The 26829-nt window shown below is 37.0% G+C and overlaps 1 protein-coding gene across 2 annotated transcripts in view; it reads right to left on the bottom strand.

Annotated features, from left to right (window-relative positions):
* Window positions 1–13355, bottom strand: part of LOC100702625 (uncharacterized) — a 31212-nt gene extending 17857 nt beyond the window's left edge. The window contains exons 1-5 of one of the 2 annotated variants that reach the window (XM_025910553.1): window positions 13225–13355; window positions 12745–13073; window positions 12325–12660; window positions 11888–11931; window positions 11310–11788 (exon numbers count right to left, since the gene is read on the bottom strand). In XM_025910553.1, the coding sequence (XP_025766338.1) occupies window positions 11657–11788; window positions 11888–11931; window positions 12325–12660; window positions 12745–12763 (531 nt within the window). In that variant the 5' untranslated portion in view covers window positions 12764–13073; window positions 13225–13355 and the 3' untranslated portion in view covers window positions 11310–11656. Of the gene's footprint in view, window positions 1–11309; window positions 11789–11887; window positions 11932–12324; window positions 12661–12744; window positions 13074–13224 lie in introns of those variants that run through there. The other variant, XM_025910549.1, reaches the window with a different exon arrangement.
* Between the last annotated feature and the right edge of the window lie 13474 nt (window positions 13356–26829).

Here is a 26829-nt window from a genome sequence, read left to right as displayed (position 1 = left end):
AAATTCCTAAAGCACATTTGGTATTTCTGCGTCATGAACTGAATACATCTAGGTTTCCATGGCAATTCAAGATGTACATTTTACACATTATACAACATTTTGTGTGTAACTGCATAGGATCATCTTTATTTACTAATGGAAAACACTTTTAAGCTAATAGCATAATAAAGGTAAGGTAATAGCATAATACACTACAGTCACTGCTCATATTATCAGTTGCACCTGTGTAATTCAAGTTATTGTTAGCGTTTTATATGCGTGCGTGCGTGTATGTGCATGTGTAGCTCCTTAACCGAAGTAGCTAGTCAGGAAATCATTGATTAGATACTTTGATTTGAGTATTTCAGGAGCTACTGATTGTTAAGACCCGGCTCTGCTACAGGACAGGGGAGCCCCACACAAGGAGACACGAAGGAGACCAGTTAAGGCACAGTTTTATTCACAGAAAAAGAACTTAGAACAAATAACCAATACAAAAATAACAGGTTCACGTACGAGTAGAAAATAAAACTAGCCTCACGGGCAGTAGAACTAAACGCTATTCAAACAAATTCCACACCTCAAACAGAGTTTCACAAGAAAGTCTCACAGACAGAAGCATGCGAGGTAAACTGCACATTCAGTTCAAAGCAGCCCCCGAATAAATGTTCAACAGCCATTTGTAGAGCACAGGTGAGTACAATCAGTGGCTGATTGGTCCCTTTCCCCGGAGGTGCCACCCACGGGTCCCCAGCCAGCCAATGATCTGTGGGTCCTGGCACGCTTGGATTTCCTTGAAGGAAGGTCAGCTCACTTCCTCCGAGGCCAGGGGCTGTAACACTGATCAACTTGGAGTTTTCCAGTTTAACCATCTCAACCATGATAATATACATGTACAAATGTTAGGTGGTCATACATAATTTAATTCAAATCAATTTTATTTATACAGCGCCAAATAACAACAACAGCTGCCTCAAGGCGCTTGTTGAATTTAAAAGCAGTATTTATGATTTTAAAATGAAAAGTAACTTATAGGTGTACTCCATATGATGCTTGTCTCTAGCCACATACTTAAAACGTGATTAGGAGGAGTGGCAAAGGCCATCTCGGCCATTGTATTCATGATGGGGGGCAACATGGCGGTTTCCAGAAATCAACACCCAGTCCTATGGATTTTTAATGTATTCATTCTTAGTTTATAAGAATACAATTTATTGGAAGACATAATTACACACTGATCAATGTATATTCATAAGTATGATATTCTTTTATTCTTTAAATAACCTAAAACAAATTTGCTTATTGTATTTTTAAGACAGGTTCTGTGCAAACACCAAGTAGGCGACTGAGAAATAATTTAAATTTTCTTCCAAACAACATGGACTTACTGCAAACTGTGGAACTGTAAATTATAAGCAGCAGACAATGATTTCTCATGATAATCTATCTATACAGTCTGTCAGATTAAATTAACAGCTTTGCAAGACAGCTAATTTCACTCTTCAACACAGCAGTCCAGTAAAGTATACGACTCTACTCCAGTCCATTTGTTACTCTCTCCTCCAGTCTTCCAGATACTTGTGAGCAAACAAAGTGAACACAATCTCAGAATCTCTACCAGAATGCCTTTCTGTTCTTTAAAGAATTTCATATAGCCTGTTTGCAACCTTTCTGTATATTACTGACATCTTTTGGTGACAGCTGCCTATTGTCTTTGAGAGTCAGTGTGGCCCCAAGCCACTGGAATCTATATTTTCTGTAATTTTAATGGGGATTTCCATGTCTCATTACCAAAGGTTAGAGCTTGGTAAGCTGACAGGCGTTTGCACATACATTTTTGATAACACAGTGCATTTTGACAGGCGAATGACAAAAGATTCGAGTGGTAGTAAAACTACCTTTTGTCATAAAACAGCTGTGTGCAGGCAGGATAGGACCAAAACTGTGATGGTCCTAGGTTGGTGACCAAGTGTGTTTTGTACTTTTAGTTTTTGATTTCATCATGGTTGATCACAGTAGTGTTTTGGTTTCTTTATCAGTATGTCTAGCTCCTTAGCTCTTTAGCATTTCCTGAGTTCTAGTTTTAGGTTTTGTTATGTGGCTTCCCTGTGTTCTGTGTTTACTGTTTTACTTTGAAGGTCCATGTCTTGTATTTTGTTTTGTTTCCTCCCTGTCTCGTCATGTTTAATTAGGTTCAGCCGTGTCTCCCTTCTGTGTGCAGTTTCCTCGTTTCCCTCTGTCTAGTTAGTGTGTGTTCTCCTGTGCTCGTCATTGGTCCGTCTACGTTTCCCTGCTTATCATCCCATTTTCCACACGACTTGCCTCGCAAACCGTGACAAAAACACAGACTCACTGAGGTGAAACAAAAACTAAAAAAAAAACCAAAAACCCACAGCTTTATTTGCTGAACAAATTAACAGTTCAAAACTAAACTTGGAAATCTAAAGAACTGAACACACTAGGAAACACATGAAGAATCACACAGGGAGATCATGACATGGGAGGGAGATGCTGACATAAATACACAGAAAGATGACGAGGAAATGAGAACACATGAGGAGCACAGCTGACATGAATAATCATAATGAGACAGGGGGAGCAAAACTGAACAGACCAAACATGGAAACACGAGACCTTCACAGGAAAAAGGAACAAACAGGAAACAGAGGAACATGATGCACAAGTGGAGGAGAGGCAGACGAGATGGAGTGAGGGAGTACGAGGGAGAGAGCAGACATGATGGGCTGGGGAAACATACATCAACATGATGAAATAAAACACGGGGAGGTGAAACAAGGCACAAGAACTCATACAACTGTAAACACAGACACACAGCGGGAGACAGAGGGTAAGGACCAGTGTAGGGACCAGAGATGGGCAGTAACGCGTTACTTGTAACGCGTTACTGTAATCCGATTACTTTTTTCAAGTAACGAGTAATGTAAGGGATTACCATTGCAAAAACGGTAATTAGATTACCGTTACTTTCCCGTAGGAACGCTGCGTTACTGCGTTACTAAAACCGTGAGTTTTTTGCGAGAATGTCTCATGACAGTGACGTAAGCGAGTGCGACGTTCGTGACAACAGCTGTGTGCAGATCAACAATGGATAATATATCGAGTGCGGGAGAAAGTATGAGCATGCAGCGTTTAAAGTGTGGAAGTACTGACCTTATTTTGAGTTTGATTCCATAAAAAGTGACAAAAACAGTGTCCGTTGTGCGTGGGAAGAAAACTTCTTTTTACAGCGAAAAACCCCCTAAACTTCCAAGCAAGCACCGAATGCGCTACGACTGTAATGGGAAATTCACAGAGAAACTCGCGGAGTCTTCAACTGACCGCTGCGGCACACCTGCACCAGGGCAAACCTCCGCCTAAACCTCCTGCTTTACAGGTGAAAATAGAGCAACTAGTCTTTGACTTTATTTATTTTCTGCTGTGTTTTACTTGCATCTATTTGAAAGAGTGAGTGTAAACACAAAAAAAAATTTTTATTTTATGTGCTGGAATGTGGAGAAAATAGGTTTAAATGTTAAACAAATTTCTTCCAGTCAGAGAATGTTGCATATAATTTAAGTTAAAAGATTAAAACTAATAAAACAAGTTTTAAAAAGAGACTTTTCCATTTGATTACATTTTGTATGATGGATTATGCAGAAAAAGTAGAATTGGGCTGAAAGATCTATCGCTTTAATACCTATTCAGGTTGTAAATTGTGTTTTTAAAAAGTAACTAAGTAACTAAGTAACTAAGTAATTAATTACTTTTGAAAATAAGTAATCAGTAAAGTAACGGGATTACTTTTGGGGGGAAGTAATCAGTAATTAGTAACTGATTACTTTTTTCAAGTAACTTGACCAACACTGGTAGGGACTAACGCGTTATTAAGTAATGTGTTACAGTAACTACGTTTTTATTATGGTAACGAGTACGGTAACTAGTTATTATGCCAAAATCAGGAACGCGTTAATCGTTACTGGGATTTAGATAGGGTCGTTATTCGTTACTTCGTGTGGTGGCTATCGCGGAGCTTCCACAGATTCAGTAACATTAGCAAGTGGTGGAGGCCAGCAGGTGGATGAGGGAAGGGGAGGCAGGAGGAGGAGAGACCCGAGGCGGCCGCTGGTCCGAGTGTCAGGTGAACTGAACTTCAGGTAAGAAGTTATGACCTGCAGTCTATCTGGGTCAGATATAAACCAAGTTTAGGTGTAGTTTATTTTCGTTGTGCTGACTTTTTACAGTCAGTTATAATAACTCGTACTGTGTGCTAGCTAGCATGACGGAGTTTCTATACAGCTGGGTGGGTGCTATGATGTTACTGATAGTGAACTTTATTTTATTCATAAGGTTAGTTAGTAGAGTTGCCAATCGTCCCATAAAAAACGGAATCGTCCCTCATTCAGAGAAAATATTACGCGTTTCGTATTGAGCTGAAAAGGAACACAGTTTGTCCCTTACAGCTAGAATAGAAAAAGACACAAAGCTGGAGTTATTCTGTCGTTACGCTGCACAGCTGTTTCTTCTTCTCTCATTCTCTCCCCCTCCCTCCCCTGTTGCTACTTCAATCATGAAACTGATCAATGATCAGCTGATCGGCTTTTCTCCCTTGTTTGTTTATCGCCCACTTTGCGCCAGAAAGAAGAAACCAGCAGATGTCGCGCTAAACAACCGCAGCACGTTTAAGTTTGATCAGCTGTTGTTAGAATTTATTTAATATTAATTTCTAGTATCAGCTGATGTTTGCTGGAGCCACAGCTGTAACAGCTGCTGGTCATGATATCAGTTTGGATATGTGGTGAGAGGGAAACATGAAGATGAAACCAGGAGATGTCCTTACTGAATCATCAGAGCTGAACAGGTGATGGAGAAACAGGTTTACCTTTAAGGTGACATGAATGAGTTGAAGGGAAGTTATGAACTGTTTCTGAGAGACAAATAACACCAGGATCTTTTTCTAAGTAGCTGACAGCTGGTAACTGTGCAGGGGCGGGTCTAGCAAAGTTTTGCCAGGGGGCCAGGTAGGGCATTAACAGGGAAGGGGGGGCACAAAGAAATACTTTTCTTTCTTATTCTCATTTAAAATATCTAGCTTTTATTAAATAATTATCGGAATCTTACAACAAACGATTGATAGATTGATACATATATATACCAACAAGACAGTGTACATCTGTACAGGCTTTATGGTTTTTCCTATAATGGTGGGCCGGTCTCTAGTCAAAATGCCTGGGCCGATTTTTTTGTCCCAGTCCAGCCCTGTATGCAGCTCATCTGCAGTCTGGTGTTACCTACATCTTCCTATTCAGAAGGCAGAATTTCCGAGTTCTGAGTACAATCGAAAGCACCACGACTGCAGTTTTCGTGTTGGATGTAAAAAGCGCACATGACGCTGTGACGTAGGCTAGAATCATGGCGGCAGTCGACGATGGTCCAGGCGTGGGATTTCTCTCGTGGAAATATGCACATTATTTTTTCCTTTCTGTTGGTAGGTGGCACAGTGCGCTTGTGGCAAGTAAGCAAGCTAGAAGACTGGCAATCTTGCTGGGTATCCAGTTAGGGAAGCAACACATTAACAAGAGAATTCTGAGCAAAACCAAAGTTACTTTCTCTAGTAACTAGTTACTTGAAAGTAACGAGTAACTTGAAGTAACTGAGTTACTTTTGATAGAAGTAACTAGTAATGTAACTAAGTTACTAATTTAAAGTAACTTACCCAACACTGGTAAGGACACAAGGGGAAATCTAATAAACAAATCTAAACAGACCAACCCAGGTCTTATAGAATAAACCCCAACACAGCAGACCTAAACATAAAAAGTAAAACAAAATGACAAAAGACACAAGAAAACTCAAAACACTGGGTAAACTGAGCCAGGACTATGACACCTTTGGCTCTGAAAGAGATGACAACGGACTGTTGAACAGCTAAAATCCTATATCAGACAAACAAAGGCCAACATTTTTAAGGCCAGATGTTTACAAACTTAAAAGAACAGGGGATGCTACTCAGTGGTGTAGCATGGCCCTGGGTTTATGAGGTTTGGAAAGCATTGCATGAAGTGTTATTTACATGTTATTTACTTTTTACAAAGTGTCCCAATTTTTTCAGAACTGGAAAGACTTTAAGTTTGGAGTTATATTTTGTCCACACATGTGAGTAAATGAATGATTCAAAATGAGGGATCAAAATTGTCCCCGTACACATGGAGAGGAGTGATTGGGACCTGGTGGTTTATCAAACTTGCTGGGTCAAGTCAAATTCTGCAAACATGAACTGATGTGTACCAGTAGTGGAAGATTTTATCAATTTAATGGGAAAGTGCCGGGTGATATCAAATCAAATAGTTACTTCTTAGCTTAAAATAAGCTAAGAACTATTTTAAGAAGCTTAAAATAAGTCAAGTGAAGTTTCTGTCCATGTCATGGGAAATATCCTGCAGTATAAAAATGCATTTTCATACTACATAAAGAAACACATGAAATGGGTGAAAGAAACAGTTGTGGTACCAAAAGGCTAAAATTTAATCCCATTCAAAACCAGCCCAGAAGATGCACTGAAAGTAAAGGACAACAGCAATTGGCGAAGTTTCTATTTCATTACCATTAACATAAGATAAGATAATACAAGTTAAAAACAACAACAACAAAATATCAAGATAAAAACCCTAAATTGGCACATTTTTGCTAACATACCTGTGAATGAATAAACAGTAAAGGGAATCTTTTACCCCAAAACGTCTTCATTTCATTCATTTGTTTTACTGACAGATTGACTCATGAATATTGGTATGGACTTTTTATAGAATATTTGTACAACGTAGAAAGATTAGGTAAAAAATAACTTTTTCAATTTATGCAAAGTATAGTAGCATTTTTTTCTTAATTTTTCACTAGGGAATTACATTACTTTACCAGCAGGTGGCAACAGAGCCTTTGCCACCACATTCAAACTGTATGGCCTCCAATGCTCCTGCTCCTCTTCTCACTGCAGCTGAAACTAAATGACATAACTCAGTTAGCACTAAATAACCACATTCATCATTACTTTAATGTATCCATTTTAATTGTAGAACCAGTTTTTTGGTAAAAGCAGGATTAAGTGTGGGCTTACTATGTGGTTCGGTTTTGACTCTAGAAGACAGACAACAAACATACAAAACCTAACTTAGTTTATCTAATAACTTTATAACTTTGACTATTTATAATGTAAACAAGTGCTAAAGAAATTAGTGTTCAATTACACTTTGTAGGGGATTGGTGGGCTAACATTTCTGACAAATACTGTGCCACACCCACTGTCTGATCAGCTACCTGTAAAAAAGGGGAAAAACAGAGTTTTAATTATCTACTTGTCTGTTTACCTTGATTCATTAAATGTAATATCATAAATAAGTAACTAATAAACAAGTAATTTATACGTGATGTTTCACAAGCAGTGAGAAACAAACAATGCATGGAAAATTCAGCTGTGATGTGGTTTTCTGGTGTGAATCCATAGGGGGTATTTTTTTCTCTCTCTGACAATTTTTAGTTCCGTGCATGGGGGCTTTGCAAACCTTTTCTTGCAAGGAAAGTCAGATGAAAATAAACACTTTTTAAATACTATATGCTTGCAGTGTGTCATGCAAATGCATGCTCTTTGATACGAAAGTTGTTCTATGAGATTTTCCACTGCGGCATTGTGGTTTCCTTTATTATTTGTGGGAAGGAAAGGTGTTGCTTAGTTACTGGTCTCATCTTAAAAGGTGTAAAGGACTGAAACAGCTAATCTGCCCCTCACACACCTCTTTTTCTGACATTTATGCATGCTGTCACTTAATATGGTAAGCTTAACACAATTGCTAAAAACATTAGTATACTTTGAGAAAAAAACACTATCTTTTTATTTCAGGATTTTAAAAAAAATCTAAATTGATACAAAGTAATGCTTACATATTCATAACTGAATTGTGCCTGTCCTCATTAATGGTTATAATATGTTATCAGAGAAGAAACCATCAGTAGAATAGCCATCAGACAGGATAGTTTATTCATCCTGTCTGAACATTCCTTTAATACATCTTATTCTTATCCCTAGGATGCCATATCATTTTGTCAAAGCTACTGGTGTAGATAAGTTGCATACAAAGTGTCTGTGTGTGCTGTGTGTGGCATGTGATACACATTTGTAAGGCATAATTCAGTATCTTTTAACCCAAAATACTGCACAATCTTTTCTTATTGTCAGCCTGGCTGTTGGTAGTGCCTACACTTATTCAACAAGTCGAAATAAAACATAGTCCTGACAGGGGAAGGCTTCTTGTGAAAAAGCTACAGATCCTGTTGATAGCAAAATTCATGTGCGTACTGAGTAAACAGGTTTGGCAGGCCATTGCAAGTAGACAAGTATCCAGCCACAGTCTGTATCTCACAGTTCAGCGGCCACATGTGGCTTTGCTTGTTCTTTCACAGTACAAGATAATTTGGGTAAACTATGATTGTACAGCTCATGTCATCTTGTGCACCTAACAAGTGCAATATTTTCTTTTCCCCACAGAAACAGTTCTCAAATATATGCAGATGTCAAAATTTATGAATTGTTAGAATTCTTGTAGAGTCTTGATTAAGCAATCCTTGGGTGTCTTGAAAGGTGCCCAGTGACCTGGGCTAGATGCATATACACTTTTAGGAGTGCCTTTCTATGATAGTGCTCTATAACTGTTTAACTATTATATATTTAACATAGATAGCACTGTAGATAGATCAATTCCTGTTGTTTGTATTATTCTTCACTCAGTTTTATTCATTTTTCTTCATTCACCTTTCTCACCAGGCACTCCATCTCACACACAGCCCACACTGGATTAATCTTAATAAACCAAACCAGTTTGTCTTGTGTCTGTAATAACTGTGTGTCCAAGACACAATTATTACTATTGTTGATCTATAAGTTAAAATTAAGTCATGAATGTTGAAAGGAATGACACGCGCTGTACTTGATTATTACGTACAGTTTGTCCAAAAGTTTAACAAACTCAGACAGGTCTTGTTTGGTGAAAAAACTAAAGTTGAGATTGTTTGTTTTTTTTCTTTCTTTCTTTCTTCCTCTTTCTTCTTCAAAGTCACACAGTACTTAACAAAAGCATCACAAGTGTTGAAAACCTATAAAGTCGTTCTTCAGCTTACATATGTTGGTCACCTCACAGGTGTCATTTGTCAGCTTTGCTCTGTTTTTTCTTTCCTTTTCTTTTTTTCTCTGTGTGTTTTCTTCTCATTTCCTGTGGTGCAGTCTGTCACATAGAGGCCCCTGCTTTTCATAGCTGCTCATGTTGTCTTGCACAGCTCAGACGGTGATTTTTCTTGCACCTATATCAGAGATAGTGTGTAAATTCCTATCACAATGTGGCTTATACAGTTTGTGCTACTGCAACTTTACAGCTGGGCTTCAGTCAGTAGTGTTAGTGAGGTACAGCTTAAGAAGTCACACATTTAAAACATATTTCTTCAGTAGATAATATGTCTGGTGCTTAAAGGTTACTGTATTAATATTACTGCTGACCATGTAAGGAGTTATCTTGTTGATTTAGCCACGTTAAAGGAGAGCCGCCTTTGTGACGCTGAAAAGTCTGACTTTAAGTTCAACACATCTTATAACAGAATCCATTAATCTTTATTCACAGTATGCCCCTCGGTTGTTTAATGAAGAAAATGTGTAGTTGAGGCTGATGACAAAAAATGCTGTTTGCAGCCATTTCACCATAAGCTGTAAGGTGAGGCAGATTTTCTAATTGTTTTGGAAGTGGTGGAAAGTTAAATTTTAATAGATGCAAAAAATTATGAATGTCTTGAATGATTTTTTCCATCCTGGAAAGTTGAACCTCAAGAATGAACTAAAGAAATCCCAGAGACATTTTCCATTTATTATGATAATGGTGTTTACACTTCTTTGTGAAGCTCTGTGAAATATTCACTGTGATTTTGTGATAACCTTATTTATATTTTATTTTAAATGAAGACGCTTTAGTATACAGTACTAATAATATTCACTATATTACTGTATGTTTTACTGTACTGATTTAACCAACCTTAAAAACTCTGGTTTTGACTCTGTTCATTCTGCAAACCTCAGGTGGGTTACGTTTGCATCTGCCAATAAATATTTGTAACTGCGTGAATTACCAGTTAATTATAAAGTGAAATAAGCTCACATCTTAATCACCATATACATAAATGTGCATAAAAATACTTTTTTAATTGCTTATTTAGACCTTATAAATTGTACTGCAAACTTATTATATATTAGCTCATTAAGAATGAATGTTTATTTTTACATTTATAAATTACATTTTAAGGCAGGTTCATGCTTGTTCAATGATGAGGTTTAATGGATATGCTATACAGACAGATTTCTCTGTGCCATGGGCCATCTGTCCACTCTAACCTCCTCTGGGTGCTCCTGATATGATCTTAAGCTGTCCTTCATGATAAGGGCCATTCAAGAGTAATCCTAGATAGTATCGGATGAAGCTGTTTGATTACTGTTGGCCCAGATGAAATATCCATGAATACACTTAAAGTTTGCTCCAACCAACTCATGGCTGTCTTTAATCGGTCTCAAGCACATGCTTCTCTCTTGTGTATTCAACCATGTTGCGCCAACTGAAAAACAGGTGAATCCCATACACATAAAATTGAAAACCATTACCATTTTAAATTCATACATACAAAGTGAGATGAAAAGAGGCTGCTCGTTTTTTAATTGCACTGAATGTTTCTCAATCCATTCTGGATTGAAGTCTTAGCTGAATATGAATTTATTTGACAGACTGGTGGACCCGATGAGCAGGTTCATCAGCTGCAGGTAACTAACTAAACAATCAACTGGAGTGCTCTATCACCACTAATGAGCAACAACATACATAGATATGCACACAGATAGGATGGAGAAGCAATATGTCAAGTCAAGCAACGTTTATTTCAGATTAAAATTAAAAGACCAGATGATCTGTTGACAGACAACAATGTCTGAAGAACTTAAAAAGGAGCCAAGTTTGGTTAACAGGTTTTATCATGCAAGAAAAATAAAAAATGTTCTTCTATTATGCAACAAGGATAAACAGTGCCAGACAGTCAGATTTGTGTTCATAAATTTTAATAACTTCAGCATTATTGACATATGTGCCTTGAGGTGACTGTTGTGATTTGGCGCTACATAAAGACTGATTACAGTACACATGGAATTTCTTTTTCACAGACATCATTATTATAGTCATTAAACTTTGCAATTTCTTACATAGTATATTATTATAATCATAATAATTTTTATATTATTATTATAAATATGTGGAGGTATTAAGCATCTAAAGAATAAATATCTTCTCTTAAAATTGTTCTGCATTGCTTTTTTAGGCTGCTGTGGGCATCTATCAGGTCACATCCATTGTGTGATTTCAGCAATGCCCATTTTAAACATAATTACTTTGATGTGTTTAGAACATAGAAGATATTTTTGTTTTTCTTGGGCTTCATTAAAGGCAAGACATACAAATAGGAAATAAGATTAAAAAAATGCAATATTCAGTCAGAAATCCAGCAATGTTGCAGTTCAGCTCTGATCTACATGGATATGCAAATTTACATACACAACTACAAAAACACTAAATTCTTATTAACTCTAAGGAGTCATGCTTTTGATCACCTATTCCAGGCCAAAGGCCTTTACGGCTTTGTAGAGCTCATGCTTCTCCACCACCTTTGGCTCTTTCGTTTCCCATCTGTCAGCTTTCATCATGGTAAAGACAACAGCAGAAAACATCCAAGTGTCCTTATTCTGGGAAATTGGGAAAGAAAAAAATATATTAGAAAATTCAAAACTTCACCATAAAAAAAATCATATTTCTGAGAATATTTCTGTCAGTAAGTACTTTACCTGTTGTGTTTTCTGACAACAAAAGTTTTTCTGCAGGACAGGCTCTTGATTACAGAATAGACAGATGACAATAAATACAAATATAAGATTTTTTTAAAACTTTTTATCTATAGCGAACTGTGAGTAACTTTGGTTACCTTTATGATGATCATTGTTGTTTGTTTTGAATGTGTAAATGAGGACAGCTATAACAATCAGAATTATACCAAAAAACAGCACACAGCAGAAAAATAACTGTACTTCCTGGCTGTGACAATACAGTCCTTCCTGAAACTAAAATAAAAGTTACAAAAAAAAAAAATGTCATTGCACATGCTGGCACTTCAATATTATATGATTTAAATGCGCACACACACACACACACACATATACATATGTATATATATATACATATATGTATATATATGCATTCATTTAAAAATCAGTGGGACAGGTACCTTGAATATCCAGTGCAGTTCCATTTCCGAATAATATCTCCCCACATGCGACCACACCACAGTAGTAATTCCCATTGTCACAAGAGCTGGTGTTATAAACACATCTTTTCTGAGGGTTATATCTGTTCTCATATTCATTATGTCTTTTCCTATCAGTGTAGATGTTTGGATGAGATCCAGCTCTGAACCAGAAAACATTATGATCTCCTGGACACGTCTTGTTCTCAGAATCAGAGAAGACTGAACACTCGAGAGTCGCTGTGTCTCCTGAATAGACTGGATTTGATTCCATCTGCTTTTGGACAACGCTATAGTTTGATGACCTCTGAGTGTTTCCTGTGTGATACAAAACACAAAGACATTCTTCAAAACATGCTCAGAGAATTTTAAAATGTTTGTAAAAGTCAAACAGTTGAATACCTTTTACTAACAAATACATCCCTCTCCATTCACTACCAATCCAACTGCCTTGCTCACAGTGATAGTAGCCCTCATCCTCTTGGACTGTCTTCACAATAGTCAGGTCAGGTTGCCAAAGTTTTTATCAATTTGTGTCTCAAATCTTGATTCAGAAAACTCTGAAGCATAAACAGGTTGTGTAGTTCCATAAAATGTAACAACTAATTTAAGAGTATCCCCGACACTCTGCTTGTACCACTGGACTCTACCGCTGAACTCTGTAGTACTTCTAGCACATGTTAAAGTTATTGCTTCACCAAGCTGAACAGTTTTCACTGGAACCAGAGAATCTGAGTGAAAACAAAACACAGAAAAAGAAATTCATGAGACGAAAATAATTTAAAATTTAAAAATACTGTTGTTATTGTATATACACATACAAATCTATTCAACATAAATAATTGTATTTCAGATTTATAATCAGAATAAAAAAGCGCTTACAGCCTTGATGGAGAAAAAGCAATGCCGCCCATAATATGACCATCTTGACACTGCTCTCTGTTGTAATGTTTCAGCAGGTCTAAGAGGAGAACTGTACATGTTGGGTTAGACTATAAAATGTATTTGATTGGTTAACACAGAACAGGCTTAAAAGCACACTTCCTGTCACACTGGATGTGTACTTACCTCAGCACATGAACTTTCTAAAACATATTTAGAAAAACCTCTTTTTCTTCTTCTCTTGAAATATTTCAGATTAGTCAATTTTCACATTTGACTATCTGATAGGAATTCATGCTCTCAGAAGTTAATCACAGAAACAGTAAAAGGCAGTTCTACTTCTGGTTGTAGTACTTGTTGCAAGAAATATCTCAAATACATTATACTCTGCACTTTAGAGAAAATTTGCAACCTGCATGTTTCATTGTTCTTCGGAAGAGCTGAAGAGCAGGATGAACAAATACTAAATAGTTTAGCTTCTTCAAAGACAGAACTAATATGCAAGTTGTAGAGCAAATTTCATAGAAAACAGCAGCAGACACTTAATTATCTTAAGTTTATTACTTAAGTAATAAAATTCTATCCATCCACTTTGGTTACCTCAGTTTTGTTAAGAAGAAATGCCAGACATCTTTATCGATAATCTGCAGCATTTCCAGGATTAATACTAAGGTGTGTCTCCTACGTTCAGCTCCTGCTTCAGTGGGAAATCTATGACATAACATGTCCATGTCTTGGCCGATATCCTGCAGTATAAAAATGCATTTACATAGTACTTAAAGAAACACATGAAATAGGTGGGAGAAACAGCTGTGGTGCCAAAATTTATCCTCATTCAAAACAACAGTGGACAACTGGCAAAAGCTTCAAAGGTAAAGTTTCTTTTTCATTACCATCCAATATAAGATAAGATAAATTATGATAACCGCTGTAACAAAGTACATAAACATCAAGAATAAAACCCTAAATTGGCACAGGTTTGCTGACAGACCTTAGAATGAATAAACAGTACAGATAATCTATTACCTCAAAATGTCTTCATTTACTATTCATTTATTGGTTTAACTGATAGATTGACACATTTGTATCGATTTATATTGTACAACGACTTTAGCTCAGTTATGCTTTAAGACAGGACCAAATAAGAGTATTCATCATTACTTGTATGTATCCATTTTGATTGTAGAACCAGTTTTTGTGGTAGTAGCAGGAGTAATGTTAGTGAGGTAAAATCATGAACAAGTAACTAATACAAAAGTAATTTATGGCTGATTCCTTGCTTTTTGTTTCACAAGCAGTGCAAAACAAATGATGCATGGAAAATTCAGCAGTGCTGTGGTTACCTGGTTTGAATCCGCACAGGATTCTTTTTCTCTTTTGATTTTTAGTTTCTGTGCATGGGGGTTATTGTTTGCAAACCTTATCACGATTTCCAAAAACTCTAAATTTGTATAAAGCAATGCTTCTTGTTTCGTATTCATAACTGAACTGTACCTGCCCTAATTAATGGGTTTGAGAATCTATCAGAGAGGAAGCATTAGTAGAACAGGCATATAAGGTGTCTCATCCCTAGGGTGCCATTTAATATCATATTCTGAAAACTACTGGTGCAGACAGTTGCATACAAAGTGTCCTTGTATGCTATGTGTGGCATGTTGCATGTGTGCTGTGACACACATTTGTTAAGGCATACGTGAGAGAGGACTGTCCACGTCTTTTGTGCTAAACTATTTTATTTGATCTTTTTGTAACCATAACCTAGCTGTGGGTAGTGCCTGCACCTAATGAGCAAGTTGAAATGAAACACAAAGTCCTAACACTGTGAACAGGCTACACATCCTGTTGATAACAAAATACTTGTGTGCTCGGAGTAAACAGGTTTGCAGAGAAGTAGCTAGCCGCAGCCTGTATCTCACAGTTCAGCTGCCACATGTGGCTTTGCTTGTTCTTTCACAGGCACTAACGGTCAAATACCACAGCACTTTGAAATGAAAAAGGATAAGTCGATTTGGTTAAACTATCTTTGCACAGCTGTATGTGCACTGGCCATTGCTAGCTTTTTGATGTGCTGCTAACAAGTGCAACATTTTTGTTTTCATACATAAACAGTTCCTGTACATGCAGCAGTCATGTCAAAATTTTTCTGTTTCTGCAGAACGTGTTAATATCAACGTATTACTGCCTCTTTCTAAAAAGCTTGTAAATAAGGCCGTTATATATCAAAATTATCTGGTTGCATCAGTGTATCAATTCATCCTTTCCTTTTCTGCCAGTTATAGAGGTTTGGATCACAGGAGAAGCTGTCTAAGTAAAGTGACGGTGAAAAAATAGTTCATGCATTTATTATTGGATTACTACTGTAATTTGTTATTATCAGGATGTCCTAAAAACTGCCTGAAAGGTCTTCAGTTGATTCAAAATGATGCAGCAAGGTTACTGACAGGGACTTGAAAGGGAGAGCATATTTCTCCTATATTGGTTTCTCTTCATTGGCTGCTTGTTAAATCCAGAATCAATTTTAAATCCCTGCTCCTCACATACAAGGCCATGAAAAATCAGGCCCCTTCTTACCTCAATGACCTTATATCACCTCTATCAAATTGCGGGCTCACTTGTAGTTTCTAGAGTATTTAAAAGTAGAATGGGAGGCAGAGCCTTCACTTTTCAAACCCCTCGTCTGTGGAACCAGCTTCCAGTTTGCATTTGGGTGACAGACACTATCTGTACTTTAAAGATTAGGCTTAAAACTTTCCTTTTTTAATAAAGGATAGAGTTAGGGCTGGATCAGGTGACCCTGAATTCTCCATTAGTTGAGCTGCAATGGGTCTAGGCTGCTTGGGGATTCCCATGATGCACTGAGCATTCCCTTTTTTAGTCATCCTCTGCCACTATGAGTTTATTTGTTATATTTTTTTTTTTATTACTTATTATTAATTATAATAATTATTAATCTCTGGCTATCATCCACATCATGTCTTTGTCCTGTCTTCATCCATTCATCTGGTTCTGCTGGAGGTATCTTCTTGTTAAAAGGAAGTTTTTCCTTCCCACTGTCACCACAGCACTTGCTCTTAAGGGGGTCATATGACATATGGTGCTCTCTGCTTTCTTTGTATTATTGTAGGGTCTTTACCTTAAAATATAAAGAGCACTGAGACAACTGTGATTTGACACTTTATTAACAAATCTGAATTGAATTGAGACAACCAGATGTTCCTCTCCTCAGCCATTGGGTTATTGAATGGTTTATTTGTGGCTTGTTACAGTGCATCCTGTGAATGCTTGAGTCTGAAGGCTGGGCAAAATGTTGTACTCTATCTTGCATTCCTCTAGCTGTCCGGGAGCAGTTTTTGTGGCATGAGAGGGCTGTTCTTCTAGGTGAGGCTGCTGAAATTGGTGACTTACTTTGCCATTGAGGTATTTGCTTGGGCTACAAAAGTGTTTAGTTGGCTGATATGTATCACCGTAATATTTACGCAAATGCCAGGACCTGGTTTCAGTGCCAGTGGTTTTAATGTTACAGTTGATGAGCGTAAAAGAGGACACCACTTGTGTGGCAGGATCTTTTACCATTTCCTTTCATCATTTCTCACCTCTCAGGAAATTGCTCAATAAGCTAAAGCTTCTTCTAATGCATGTACTTAACTACAATGTCATGTCAGATGAAAAAAAGCCAAAGCTGTCAATTGTTTTTCATTCATGTTTTGAGGGTGTCAGACTTATTTAAGCCTTTTAAATCTCATATCACAGGAGAGCTAACACTTCTTGCTCAACTGTCATTTTGTTAAGAGTACTGAATGTGGTGTTAGTCTAGATAAGCCCTCTCACGACAAAAGAAGATGATCTGTGAAAAAAGAGAACAGTCTTAGAATATGTTTGTCTTTATCACGAGCAAAATCAATTTAGAAAATATTCAGATCACTTTTAAAAGTAAGAATACCACACTGTAACTAACAGAGGGGATCTGTGATTCTAATGACCCAAATATATATATATATATATTTTTACATTTTTTGATGCATTCAGTTTATGAAACAGTTAAACAAAAGAAGTGAGGACAAATGAGAGATAAAAAAAAACAAGAGGTCAAGTGGAGTAAACAGTATCATGAAATCATATATTGCATTACAGTTTTCAGTATATCTATTCTTGGTCCAGTACTGTTTTCATTGTATCTCCTACCACTGGGTGCGATCTTCAGAAATCGCAAAATTTCTTTTCTATATGCTTCATTTCTATATTCATTTCTATATTTCATATCTATATGCTGATGATTGCCAGCTTTATCTACCTTTCAGTCACTCTGATATCTCCTTGACTGGACTCCTGCTTGATTGACTTAGCGATGTTAAGTCATGGATGGCTCTAATTTTTTTCAAATTTTAATGAAAGTAAAACAGAGGAAATTTTATTCAGTCCAAATCATTTCTCTGGTACCCTAGATGTTGACTCTGCTGCTCTGACTCCTCACTTGAAGGGCTCAGTTACTAATCTTGGGGTAAAAATCGACTCTGCACTTAGTTTTCATGGACACGTAAATGGGGTGGTGAAATCTTCATTCTATCACCTCAGACGTCTGTCGAAGGTCAAGCCTTTTCTTTCCAGGCGTGATTTGGAAACTGTCATCTATGCTGGGATTACTGCAACTCCCTTTTAATAAGGGTTGGCCAGGGCACTCTGTCACACCTACAACTGCTGCAGAATGCTGCGGGATGGTTTTCAACTGGTAAAAGGAACTTTGAGCATATTACTCCGGTTCTGGCCTCCCTACACTGGCTTCCAATTTAATTTAGAATCCATTTTAATATCCTTTTACTGGTTTTTAAATCCTTAAATGGTCTGGCACCTGTATATTTTATCTGCTGAAGCCCTATGTTCCCCCTCGTTCACTCCGGTCAGCTGAGCAGCTGTTGCTGTCAGTCCCTAAATCACAACTGAAATTTAGAGGAGACCGAGTGTTCTCTATTGTGGCTCCGAAGCTTTGGAATAATCTTCCTCTTCACATTAAGCATTCTACATCAGTGCTGGTTTTTAAATACAGATTACAAACTTATTTTTATTCACTGCCCTTTGACTCAGTGGGTAACTGACACTTTTACTTATATTTTATTGTTATTATTATTGTTTTTTATTTATCATATTTATTATTCTTATTGTACCTCTAATATTTCTGTTGTTCAGCACTTTGGTCAGTCATGTCTTCTTTTTAAAGTGCTATATAAATAAACTATGCTATGCTATGCTAAATAAATAACTATGCTAAAACTACAATCCTCACTGTATTGCAACACTTTACTACAATGCAACTCTGCTAAAGCTGACATGTAATATCCCTGGGGATGATGTTGGGTTATCTTAGTGGTATGAAGTGAATTTTGAATATATTACTGATGCAATTCACTTTTGGTAAATGTATTCAGAGTGTTTCTTTATTCTTCTTCTTCTTATTATTATTATTATTATTATTACCACCACCACCACCACCACCAATAATAATAATAATAATAATAAATAATAATATGTTTATTATCTTATTTTATGCAGACACTGAAGGTTTTTCTTGCTTTGTTTTGTTTTTTTAACTTTCAAACATTGATGACTTTGGAATCAGAATATGAAAGGATCCCTTATACACACCAAAGTTCAATCAAGAGCTGTTTTACTGAATTTCTAACAGTCATTGTGAAATTATTCCCCTTTTATACTAATATTGATGAAAATCCACATGTCTGAGTATAACACATGCTCTGGATGACTCATTTTTTGCAGAGCTCACCAAGTGTAGCTGTGAGACTGACAGAAGGCTATATGGCTCTCTTTATAATACAAATTGATGGTCGTTGACCATTGTGTTATATTGTTAGCATGTTAAGTTGTTGTATGTTATATTCTTTGCCATAAAAATATTTATATGACTATAAAGTCTACACAAAGAATAAACATCTGCCTGTTCATGTAAAACACTGTATATTTACACCCCACATATTTTCAGACATTACTGTTACTTTTATATTTGTATTTAATGTTATGGGGTATTCTTCATAGAATTTTGAGGTAAAAAGTGAATTTAATCCATTGGAATAAGGCTATAACTTGACAAAATGTGGAACAAGTGAAACACTTTGAATACTTCCCGAATGTTGTGTATACAGATATTACAACATACAATAAACACAGGAGGAGACAGAGGTGCAAGAAGCATCAGTGTCTGTCTTTTTTTGTTATTATTATTTATAATGGATTAGAAAAAACTATGCAGTGCTATGAATCCTTGCCCTGCTGATTGGGGGTGAACACTACAGGGAGACTGTGTTGCGTCCCCCTCCTCCCCCGTGCCGCCCCAATTTTAACAACAACAGGTAACTAACTGAGCATCCCAGAAGCACAACTGGCCAAAAGACAGCTTTGTCAGCACCACTAATGAGCAACAATTTTTAGCAATAACATCTTTCAGAACACTGATGGGATGAAGGACCAATATATTAAGCCAAGCAGGGCTTTGTACACCTTTTGATTTAAAAAGGACAAACAGAACTGTTAGAACTGATAGCAGTGTTGGATGAAGTTAAAAAGGAAAGAGTCAAGTTTGGTTAAAAAGTTTTAGCATGCAAGAAAAAGGAAAATGCTTGTCTCTCATCTTGCAAGGATATGCAGTGTAACACAATCAGATTTTCTTCCAGCAATTTTTATTTCAACATAAACACTGAATACAGTATATAAAGGTTGTCTTTAACATAGACACCATGAAACTTTACCATTTCATTAATAGTTTTATATAATTACAGTCTCTATACAGGTATTTTAATGGTTTTTTTTTCAACAGTGGAAGACTAAATACTTTTTCTAGATAATATTCAAATTTTGAAGTATTTAACAGATTTCACCTTTAGTTTGCTCTTTACACAGCTGTTTGATTTCAGAAATTTCATCAGAGGTAGTCGAGCAGAAAAGGTTCCAAAAAATGTGGTGATCTGAGATTAAATGACCCTTCAATTAACTTTGAGGGGTGAGGCTACTGGCTAAAAATTGTTATGGTGCGTGAAAATTACCCTGGAAATGTAATATTATTTACATTAATACTTTACAACAACACTGCAATAATTTACAGAAATGTTAATTAAAAAGGAAATATAAACACTTGGTAATGGGAAATGTGATATAGGAAAGTAGCGGAATGATGTGGGCACCCATTTAATCACACTCATGGTGCAGTAATGTCCATTTTTAACATAATTACTTTGTTGTTTCTGTAAGATTTTTTTTTACTTGGGCTTCATTAAAGACAGCACATAAGATTCTAAACAAGACGGAGGAAAGCAACAGACATTCATGACCAGACTATACTAGGAATCTTGCAGCTTAGATGCGTATGCTAATGTATATGTACAGAACGATAGCAGAATTTCCACACTTTAAAGCGTATTATCTATAAGATGAAAAAATACCCTACTGTACATTGTTTCATACCCAGCAACAGTAAGTAGCTCTAATCCAGCCCAAAAGCTTTGACAGCTGTGTAGATCTGCTGCTTCTCTGCTGCCTTTGCATCCTTTTTGTTGGAAATATCAGCTTTCATCAAGGCAAAGACAACAGCAGAAAACATCTGTGTGTCCTTAATCTGGGAAATGTAAATGGAAAATATTTGAAAATGTCAAAACGTTTAACCTTTAATAATCTCAAAAATTCCATATTTGTGAGAATAATCGTAGCATTTAATACTTTACCTGTTGTCTTTTCTGATCACTAAGGTTTTTCTGCAGGACAGGAGCTTGATCATAGTACAGAAAGACAACAACTTAATATCAATTTAAAATAAGATTAGATTTATTTTGTTTATAGTTAACTGTGAGTAACTTCAATTACCTTTGTGATCATTATTGTTGTTTTTGTTGGTTACATAAATGAGGAGAGCAGTAAACATGAGATTTATACCCATGACAGCACAGAGCAGAAAAACAACTGTACTGGCTGTCTGTGACAATGCACTGCTTTCTGGAACAATATTAAAAGTGAGAAAACAAAGTTAGAGTTGCCTAAAAGTAAGATTACCGTAGCTATGAAATAAATGTTTTATTAATTACTGGTACTTAAATATAATTATTACCTGATTTTTATATATTTATTGTATGCATTAATTTAAAAATCACTGGGACAGATACCTTGAATATCCAGTGTAGTTCCATTTCCAAATAATATCTCTCCACATGTGGCCACAGCACAGTAGTAAGTCCCAGCATCAGAGGAGCTGACGTTCTTAGAAAATTGATAAACACATATTTTCTGATGGTCCAATCTTTTCTCACATTGATCAATTCTATTTCCATCAGTGTAGATGATGTTTGGAAGAGACTTTTTAGATCCATCTCTGAACCACAAAACATTATGATGTCCTGAACATGTGTTTTTCTCAGAATTTGTCAGAACTGAACACTGAAGAGTTGCTGTGTCTCCTGGACGGAGTGGATCTGATTCTATTGGCCGCTGTAAAACAATATAGTTTGATGTCCTTTCAGTGTTTCCTGTGTAATACAAAATGTAATACAAATAAATTATTCAAAACATTTTCAGAGGCATTTAAAAATTGTGTAAAAGTTGATCAGTTCATTACCTTTTACTAACAAATATGTCCCACTCCATTCAAGTTGAATCCAGTTGTCTACTCCACAGTGATACATTCCCTCATCCTCTTGGACTATGTTCCAAATGGTCAGGTTGCTAAAATCTTTACTATTTTGTGCAGAAATTCTTGACTCAAGAAACTCTGAAGAAGGTTTTGTAGTTCCATAAAGTGACACCATTAATTTAAGAGTATCCCCGACTCTCTGCTTGTACCATTGAACTTTTCTGCTGCCGAGCTCTTCATTTGATAAATCACATGTAAATGTTGCTGTTTCACCAACATGAACTGTTTTCACTGGAACCAGAGAATCTGAGGTAAAAGAAGACAGATTTTTGTTTTTTGCACGAGGTAAAAACATTTAGTTTTCATGTCATTATCTCTATGTTTACTCAGTAAATGTATATGAATCTATTTAAGTTATACAATCAATTCAGATTGGTAAGATGGCCAGATAAAAACAAACAAAAACAAATCACACTTACTTCCCTGATGAAGAAAAAGCAATGTAATCCATAAGACGACCATCTTGACACTGCGCCTTGGGGTTTTTCAGTAAGTTAAGAAGTGAAATGACCACGTTGGGTTAGACCATAAAATCCATCTGATTGGTTAGCACAGAAGAGACCTCAAAAGTCCACTTCCTGTGACACTAATCTCATTTTGATCTTTTTCTAAAACATGATCTTTTTTTCATCTCCTTTTACAATGTTTGTTCACTTCTCATTTTTGACTGTCTATGTTTGGTTTAGTATGTACTGTACTGCAAAAAATACCTAAGATACCACAAGTTCTGCAGTTCAGAGGAATATTGAGTTGAGGGGCCATGACATTTTGTTCTTCAGAAGTATTGAAGAGCAGATTTGACACCCACCGCATGATTTATTTTCTTCAAAACCAGAACTAATGTGCAATTTGTGGTGCAAATTACATAGGAAAATTACATACCAAACCAAATGGACTCTATTCAGACCGTGTCTTTTCTTTGCACTACTTCCAAGCACTTTGTAACTTGTTATCTAATGTGTGCCTTTCTCTTTTATTTGTATTTTTGTATATATTCCTCTTGAATGTAGATATTTCTCCTGTTTGCTATTTACTCCTGTTATCTACTATTTAGATATTATTCCGGCACAGTTGGTGTGAAGCACCCACAATTTCGTTGTACATGTACAATGACAATAAATGGCTATTCTATTCTATTCTATTCTATTCTATTCTATTCTATTCTGTCTTGTGAGACACTACTAGAGTATAGTAAACACTGAAAAGTTGCTATGTCTCCTGAACAGACAGAATTTGATTCTGTCAACTCTGATTGTCCTCTGATTGTTTCCTGCATAACAGAAAATACAAAGTCATTCTTTAAAACGATTATAAATTCCCTTAGTCTCTTGGATTGTAAGGCTAAAAGCCATGTAATGTAAATGTAATTATGTAATGTAATTATCTACATTAAATATTGAATGTGAAAATTCAGAACCATACTCAGGGCCACTATTAAAATGGTAAATGGTAAATGGCCTGTATTTGTATAGCGCTTTTACTAGTCCCTATGGACCCCAAAGCGCTTTACACATTCAGTCATCCACCCATTCACACACACATTCACACACTGGTGATGGCAAGCTACATTGTAGCCACAGCCACCCTGGGGCACACTGACAGAGGCGAGGCGGCCTGTTAGATTTATATTGTTGATTGTCATTTATGCTTAGAAATATCTACTCATATATGCTTAGAGTTTTATAATTAGTTGTAGATTGTTAGAGGTTTGGAATGCACACAAAGTCTTTGCAGACTATTAAGGATCAGAGTGTTCTGGCATTCACACCCACATCTTGGGAGCATGGGAGAGGGCATACCTTCTCTTATTGTTTTATGGTAGGATAAACGTGTCTATGTCTGTTTTAGGCTAAGTGCCTTTTGTTTAGATGAACTGCTGGACTTCCAGACCAGCAGGTTTAGGGAAGTCTTTATGGGGTCACACTCTGACCACACACACATGGTTACACAACGCACAGGCAAGGTACTCTTTGTGTGTAGGTAGACGTCATATGTTAATGAACCTATGTATATTCATGTAACCTCAATAAAAGAGCAGTGCTACGGGGGAGCGGACGAGAGCAACTGGGGTCAAGCGAAGGAATGGCGTTTGTCCAGTTGGTCTCCCTCGTATACGAGTATCATGAAGAGCTCTGCTTGGTGTTCAATGCTTTTGCTGTGTAATTACATTGTCTTCAACGTTCCAGCGAATGGGTTTAAGCTACAAACCTATCACTGCCGGACACTGGCGCCACCGGGCCCTCTGACCACCACCAGTAGGCAGTGGGTGAAGTGTCTTGCCCAAGGACACAACGACCGAGACTGTCGGAGCCGGGGCTCGAACCAGCAACCTTCCGATTACAAGACGAACTGCCAACTCTTGAGCCACAATCGCTCAAGAGTTGGCAGTACAAGCAGAGTGACGATTATTCTCGTCACTCTGCTTCTTAGCTGAGCTCTTTGGGAAAAGGACGGGTAAAAGAAACACAAACTGGTATGATGTGGTAATGCTCCAATGAAAACAATTTTATTAAATGCATTACTTATAAACCTTCACACATCTATTTAAAATAAATACACATATAAAATTTTTGGATATAATAAAAGCTACACTCATTGTTGAGAAAAAGCATTGTTGTTGTTGAGAAAAAGCATAAAATGTTGTTGGGCATTGTTGGGGAATAAACTTTTATATGATGTTAGAATTTATTTCAACTGTTAATCTGAGGGAAATTGATTTTTTTGGACACCCAAGACTAACAGTAGCTTGCATATTGTTAGCTTGTAACCAGCATTCAGCTGTCCAGAGTTCAGTATGTTCAGACTTTCATTCTATGTATTTGGATTTTCATTGAATATATTCAAGATTCATTTTAAATTTTCAAGGTTCATTCAATATGTATAGGTATCCCCATAAAGCCTGAACCATGAAATAACTTAACCAGAAAATTATGTGTTTTTGAAATAGGTTTATTCAACCGTCTGACAAAATTATTTACATACAAACCTTCTCATTCAATGTTTTTTCTTTATTTATATTACTTTCTACATAGTAAATACATACTGAAGGCATCAAATACATTACCTGAGATATCTGTAATTAGAAAAGAAAAAAAACTGATAAATAACTTATATTTAAGATTCCCCAAAGTAGCCACCCTTTGCTTTGTTCACAGTGCTGCAAACCCTTGGCCTTCTCTCAGTGAGCTTCATGATGTAGACACCTGTAATGGTTTTCACTTCACAGGTGTGCCTTGTCAGGTTTCATCTGTGGAATTTCTTGCCTTCTTAATGGGGATGGGATCAGTTGTGTTGTGCAGAAGTCAGGTTGGTACACAGCTGACAGCCCTATTTGACAACTGTTAGAATTCATATTATGGCAAAAGCCAGTCAGCAAGAGAAATGACAGTGCATCGTTACTGTGAAGGTCAGTCAGTCTGAAAAAAATTGTTAAAACTTAAAACGTGTCCCCAAGTGCAGCTGCAAAAACCATCAATAGCTGCTAAGAAACCATTACTAAGGAAAAGCAACGAGCAGAGGAGATTTGTTTGGGCAAAGAAACACAAGGAATGGACATTAGACCAGTGGAAATCTGTGCTTTGTTCTGATGAGTCCAAATTTGAGATCTTTGGTCCCACCTGCCGTGTCTTTGTGCAACACAGAAAAGGTGAACGGGTGGTTCCCACCGTGAAGCATGCAAGAGGAGGTGTAATGGTGTGGGGGATTTATTTAAAATTGAAGGCACACTTCAATATAATAGAATAATCCTTTAATTGTCCCACAAGGGGAAATTTGGTTGTAACAGCAGCCAGAAAGACACATATACAAACAAACAGTACACAGGACACAGAACAGAAACATACACAATTTTTTCTTACATATTTACAATGGACAATGATTACTATAAACAGAGTACTGTACAGTTATTAAATTAAATATAAATAACTACAGATAAGAGGCAAACCAGGTTGTAGTGCAAATCGGTTGATTAACTTATTGCAGTTAAAGGAGTTTGCAAAGAAAAGCGTCTGGACTTCTTTAAGTTGCTTGAAGACGTTTCACCTCTCATCCGAGAAGCTTCTTCAGTTCTAAAGGTCAAATGGCCGAGAGTCCCAGATTTAAACCCAGTGGGAGTATCCCCCCAAAGAGGGACAAAGGACCCCCTGGTGATCCTCTAATCACATGAGCCAAGGTGTGAAAGCGGGTGTGGGACCTAATCAGCCAGGGTTTCAGGTGAGCTCATTGTGAAACCTGCCCCCACCTTGTCATGTGAATTCCTGAGGTCAGATGACCAAGGATGTGAGTGGGTGACAACCCCCACTCACATTCTGCAGCAGCTTGCAATCCCATCAGATATGTGTTTAGTTGGACTATCATTCATTTTTCAAAAGGACAATGACCCCAAACACACCTCCAGGCTATGTAAGGGCTATTTGACCAAGAAGGAGAGCGATGGAGTGCTGCACCACATCGCCTGGCCTCCACAGTCACCTGGCCTGAACCGAATTTGCTAGGATACCTGGGTCACTGACCCAGTGTTTTCAGTTTTGGACCTTTTGTCACCATTTAATTTCCCATGCCTGTTTCCTGTTCTATTGTCTTACTCTTCTGTCTGTTTGCACTGTGCTTAGTTCTATTTTCCCTGTAATCAGCTAGATTCATTTCAGCTGTGTTCTCATCGGTTTCCAGTCCTCATCATCCAGTCTATTTAAGCTATTAGTTTCTTTCAGTTCCTGGTCTCGTCATCAGCAACTTGTTGTGTGTTCCCGGTTCATTTCCGTCATTCATATTCACTTCATCCAGCCTTATAATAAATCAGTAAGTCCTGCATTTGGTGCTCTTTCTCCATTTTCCACACACCGTCAGTTGAACAATCACGATTGTTTGGGATGAGACTGACAGCAGAGTGAAGGCAAAAGGGCCAACAAGTGCTCAGCATCAGA

This window comes from Oreochromis niloticus, linkage group LG2, assembly GCF_001858045.2.
Source record: "Oreochromis niloticus isolate F11D_XX linkage group LG2, O_niloticus_UMD_NMBU, whole genome shotgun sequence".
NCBI classification, from domain to species: Eukaryota; Metazoa; Chordata; class Actinopteri; order Cichliformes; family Cichlidae; genus Oreochromis; species Oreochromis niloticus.
This window is presented reverse-complemented; position numbering and strand designations above follow the sequence as displayed.